The following is a 4,987-nucleotide window of genomic DNA, read 5'->3' on the forward strand; positions in this document are numbered from 1 at the left end:
TCCCAATCCTTTCCCATTCCCAATCCTTTCCCATTCCCAATCCTTCATTCCGGACCCATCCAGCTGAAACCTCCCCATGACCCTGAACCCATCCAAGGGCTGCCCTAAATCCTCGGGGATCTCCCCCAAACCCCGAACCCTTCCTGCCGGGATCCTCCCCGCGCTGATCCCTTTTCCCGGGACGGGGCGTGGGGCTCATCCCTTTTCCAGAAAACTCCGAGGGCGTTTCCCTGGAGCTGAACAACGGCCGCGATTTCATCATCTCCTTCGACCTGAAGCTGCAGGGCAACGGCAGCGTCTCAGTGCTGCTGGAGACCACGGAGCGGGGCCGGCCGCTGGCCGTGCGCTACGCGCCGGGGGCGCCGCTGCTGGCGCTGCGTGACGGCGACGTCGTCTACGGCATCGGCGGCGCGGGCGGCGGCTGGAGGCGGCTGACGCGCGACCTCCTGACCGACCTGCGCAAGGGGCTGGGGCTCTCGCGCACCAAGGCCGTCAAGCAGACCAAGGTGGCCCCCAAGAGGCTCCTGCGCTTGGTGGCCAAAGGCCGCGGCTTCCTGGACAACGTGACGGTGGCGGCCAGCGCGCACACGGCCGCCTTCTTCGCCGCCAGCCGCTGGCTGCTGCGCAACCAGGACGAGCGCGGCGGCTGGCCCATCGGCGTCACCAGGAAGCTGGGAGAAGGTTTCAAATCCCTGGAGCCGGGCTGGTACTCGGCCATGGCGCAGGGCCAGGCCATGTCCACGCTGGTCAGGGCGTACCGGCTGACCGGGGAGCCGGCCTTCCTGAGCGCCGCGCTGCGCGCCACCGCGCCCTTCAAGCTGCCGGCGGAGCGGCGCGGCGTCAAGGCGGTGTTCATGGAGCGGCACGACTGGTACGAGGAGTACCCCACCACGCCCAGCTCCTTCGTGCTCAACGGCTTCATGTACGCCCTGATCGGCCTCTACGACCTGAAGGAGACGGCGGGCGAGGAGCGGGGCCGCGAGGCGCGGCTGCTCTACGAGCGCGGCATGGAGTCGCTGAAGGCCATGCTGCCGCTCTTCGACACCGGCTCCGGCAGCGTCTACGACCTGCGGCACTTCACGCTGGGCACGGCGCCCAACCTGGCGCGCTGGGATTACCACACCACCCACATCAACCAGCTGCAGCTGCTCGCCTCCGTGGACGACGCGCCCGTCTTCAGGGAGTTCGTCAAGAGGTGGAAGAGTTACCTGAGAGGGGGCAGAGCCAAGCACAACTGAGAGCCGGGGATGGAGAGGAGAGTGGGGCCGAGGGACGGCGGGGATCGGGAATGTGGAGGGGGAGCGGTGACAGAGTTCCCAAAATAAAGGAAAAATGGGATTTTGGGATTGCTGCGGGGAAGTCAGGGCAGAGAGGTCCCAAAAACAAGGAAAAACGGGATTTGAAGTTGCTTCAGGGAAGTGGCAGCACGGCATGGAGAGGTCCCAAAATAAAGGAGAAACTGGGATTTGGGATTGCTCCGGGGAAGTCATGACAAAGAGGTCCCAAAAACAAGGAAAAACAGGATTTGGGATTGCTGTGGGGGAGCAGTGACAGAGAGATCCCAAAATAAAGGAAAAACTGGGATTTGGGATTGCTCCAGGGAAGTCATGACCCGGCACGGAGAGTTCACAAAAACAAGGAAAAACTGGGATTTGAAATTGCTTCAGGGAAGTCGCAGCCTGGCACGGAAAGTTCCCAAAACCAAGGAAAACTGGGATTTGGAACTGCTGCAGGGAAGTGATGACAGACAATTCCCAAAAACAAGGAGAAACCGGGATTTGAAATTGCTCCGGGGAAGTCACGGCCCAGCATGGAGCGTTCCCAAAATAACAGAAAAACTGGGATTTGGAACTGCTGCAGGGAAGTCGTGACAGAGAGTTCCCAAAATAAAGGAAAAACCGGGATTTGAAAGTGCTCCGGGGAAATCGTGGAATCACAGCCGTGCACGGAGCGTTCCCAAATAACGGCGGGCGCTGAAAGTGCTCTGGGAAAATCGCCGCTCCCATTCCCGGCGCGGGAAGATTTGGGATCGGGACGTTCCCGCCTGGAGCTCCGGGCAGGGATTTGTTGGGATTGGTTTTGCCCTTTTCAAGGAAAAGGTTTTGCAGGAGCCACAGAAACCTTGGAATTGCAGCCCAGAGAGCTCATCGGGGGCCTCTCCCAGCGGGATTTGGCTCCATGTGGGAGCAGCTCCCGCGGGAAGCGCTCGGAGCCGGGGGGGGCTGTTCCTCGGGATTGGCCTTTTCAGGATGAGATCCGCGCTTGGAATTCTCTGCCCTGAGATCCTGGAGCTGCTGGAGGGATTTTTCATGGAAAACATGTGGCCGGCGTCACGGAAGCACAACTGGGAGCCTGGAGCAAACAGCGCTGGGATCCGTATCCCGGTCACTGGAATTCCCTGGGAATGGGATCCCGTATCCCGGTCACTGGAATTCCCTGGGAACTGGGATCCTGTATCCCAATCACTGGAATTCCCTGGGAATGGGATCCCGTATCCCGGTCACTGGAGTTCCCTGGGAATGGGATCCCCTATCCCAATCACTGGAATTCCCTGGGAACTGGGATCCCATATGCTGGATCTCCGCGTTTTCTATAGGATTTTGGAATTCCATCTGGAGATTCCTCAGAGCTCTGGGGACGTTTTTGGGAATGGCTCAAGCGGGACCTGGAGTCCCTCAGGATATTCGGGAATTCGGGAATCGCCATTTTTCTCCTGCTCCAGCCCATCCCGCCTTTTCCCAGCTCCATCCCAGAGGCTTTTCCAGCTCTCCCTGGGCTGGAATTCCTGGAGAAGCCACCTCTGGATCCCTGGGACGTGGAGCAGCGGGAGCTCCCTATGGAATGGGATGAGCTTTAAGGTCCCTCCCCCAAACATTCTGTGATCCCGTGATCCCCCTGCTGCCTGATCCCGGGATTTGGGAATCCCCGGCGCTCCCGTCCCACGGCGGAGCTCATCCCGATCCCAAAATCCCGGGATTCGGGACAACGCCCGTCTCCGTCTTCCCGTCCCTTTCATTTTTGGAGGCTTTTCCTTCATTTCCCGCCCGTCCTGGAGTGACTTTTCCATCCTTCCCAAAAAATCCCCCTCCATCCTCCCCCTGCCTGTTCCTTCCGTCGTTTTCCCGCTTGGAAAACCGGGAGAGGCTCCGGGTTGCCTTCGGTGCCTTTCGAAGGCCGGAATTCCCCTCAGGTGGGATTTTTTGGGAATTGGTGCCGGTTTTCCCGCTCCGGAAGTTTGGGATGGGCGTTCCAAGGTTGTCCTTCCGTCTCTTCCCAGAGGAGCTCCCGGGAATCCCCAGAGGCTGCGATTCCATGGGGAATCCGCCGGGAATTCCCAATATTCCTTCCGTTCCCTCGTGCGTCGGAAGAGGATCCTTGGCCGCGGAGCCTCAGAACTTCACGGAATCCAAAAATTCCTCAAAACTTCATGGAATTCCTTCCAGTTTGGGATCTCTTTGTTCATTCCCAGCTTCAAATTCCCGGAGATCTTCGGGACCAAGGTCAGCTTTGATCCCGGATTTTCCGTTGGCTCTTCCCACGGGATCTGCTCGCCGGGGCTCCCCCACCCCAACAGCACAAGCACAACCCTCCCAGGGATCCGGAATTCCCAGGGATCCGGAATTCCCGGGGATCCGGAATTCCCTGGAATCCAGACATTCCCTGGGATCCGGAATTCCCTGGAATCTAGACATTCCGTGGGATCCGTAATTCCCTGGGATCCAGCATTGCCTGGAATCCGGAATTCCCTGGAATCCAGACATTCCCTGGGATCCGGAATTCCCTGGGATCCGGAATTCCCTGGAATCTGGATTCCCTGGAATCTGGCGTTCCCTGGAATCCAGACTTTCCCTGGAATCCAGAATTCCCTGCAATCCTCTCATTCCCTGGAATCCTCTCATTCCCGTTCTCCTCCTCCTCCTCCTCCCCGGGCGTGGCTTGGCTGGGATTTCGTTGGATTTCCCGGGATTTTCCCCATGGAAAATATGCAATAATGGTTTTCCCGGCTGCTCCGGGCCGGCCGCTCCTCCGGGAAGCTCTGGAAGCACAAAGTGCTCGGGATTCGTTTTGTAATTCCGCCCCTCCGGAATATTTTTTCTTTTTTGGCGGGAAGAGGTTCTCCTCCGTTTCTGCGGGACACCGGGAATGCTCGGGAAGCTTTCTAAGAATGGGAAATAAATTTTTTTATCTTAAGGAAAAAAAAAAAAGAAAAATTCCTGGGGATGGCTCCGTTATTTAATTTTGGGAATTTTCTGGGAGTTTTGTTTTCCAAAGGAATTCCAAGGGTTTTTTTTTTAATCCGTCATTCCTGTGGCGGCTTTGAGGTTTTCTTGTGGAAAAGCGGGAAAATGGGGATTTTTCCCGTGAATTTGGGCATGAGGGAGGAGCGGTGGATTCCTGGTGGGAATTTTATTCCTGCTGGGAATTTCATTCCTGCTGGAATCCAGCTGCTCCGGAGTTTTTTGGGATGGGTGAAGTGAGGGATTTAAGGGAACGATCCCGATGCTGGGAATGGGAAAATGCAGCTCCAGGGAATCCCTGAGGCTCTCCCGGGAATCCGGGGAGAGCTGGAGAGGGAATGGCCGGGAAAGGGGAGATTTCCGTGGATCTCAGGAGGAATTCCCGGCTGGGAATTCCTGGAAAAGCTGCTCCTGGATGCCGGGAATGCCGGGATTGGGATGGGGAAAATTCACTCCTTTCCATCGGCTTGGGAATTAAGTGACTGATTCACCTCTCGGCAGGCACGCGGGGAATCCCTGGGCTTGCCAACGCTCTGCATTCCACCTCCTCTCCTGAAAGATTGGGATTAAAGGGAAAAACCCCTGGAAAAAAACCGGGATCTGCGGGGGCCGGGATTCGAACCCGCGGCCCCGCCCCTTGCAGCATCGCCACCAGCAGGGGGCGCCCTCGCCCCGAGCCGCGCCCCTTCGCGTCGCTACGGCGACGCTGTGCGTGATGACGTCGGCGGCGGCGCGCGCTCCGATTGGTC

General features: G+C 58.1%; 1 protein-coding gene across 1 annotated transcript in view; it reads left to right on the forward strand.

Moving 5' to 3' along the window:
- GLCE (glucuronic acid epimerase) overlaps window positions 1-4,218 on the forward strand; it is a 6,368-nt gene extending 2,150 nt beyond the window's left edge. The window contains 2 exon segments of the mRNA XM_019007956.1: window positions 11-205; window positions 208-4,218. Of these exon segments, the coding sequence (XP_018863501.1) occupies window positions 11-205; window positions 208-1,238 (1,226 nt within the window). The 3' untranslated portion in view covers window positions 1,239-4,218.
- Window positions 4,219-4,987: the final 769 nt, after the last annotated feature.

The sequence above is a fragment of the Parus major genome, chromosome 10 (assembly GCF_001522545.3).
Source record: "Parus major isolate Abel chromosome 10, Parus_major1.1, whole genome shotgun sequence".
NCBI classification, from domain to species: Eukaryota; Metazoa; Chordata; class Aves; order Passeriformes; family Paridae; genus Parus; species Parus major.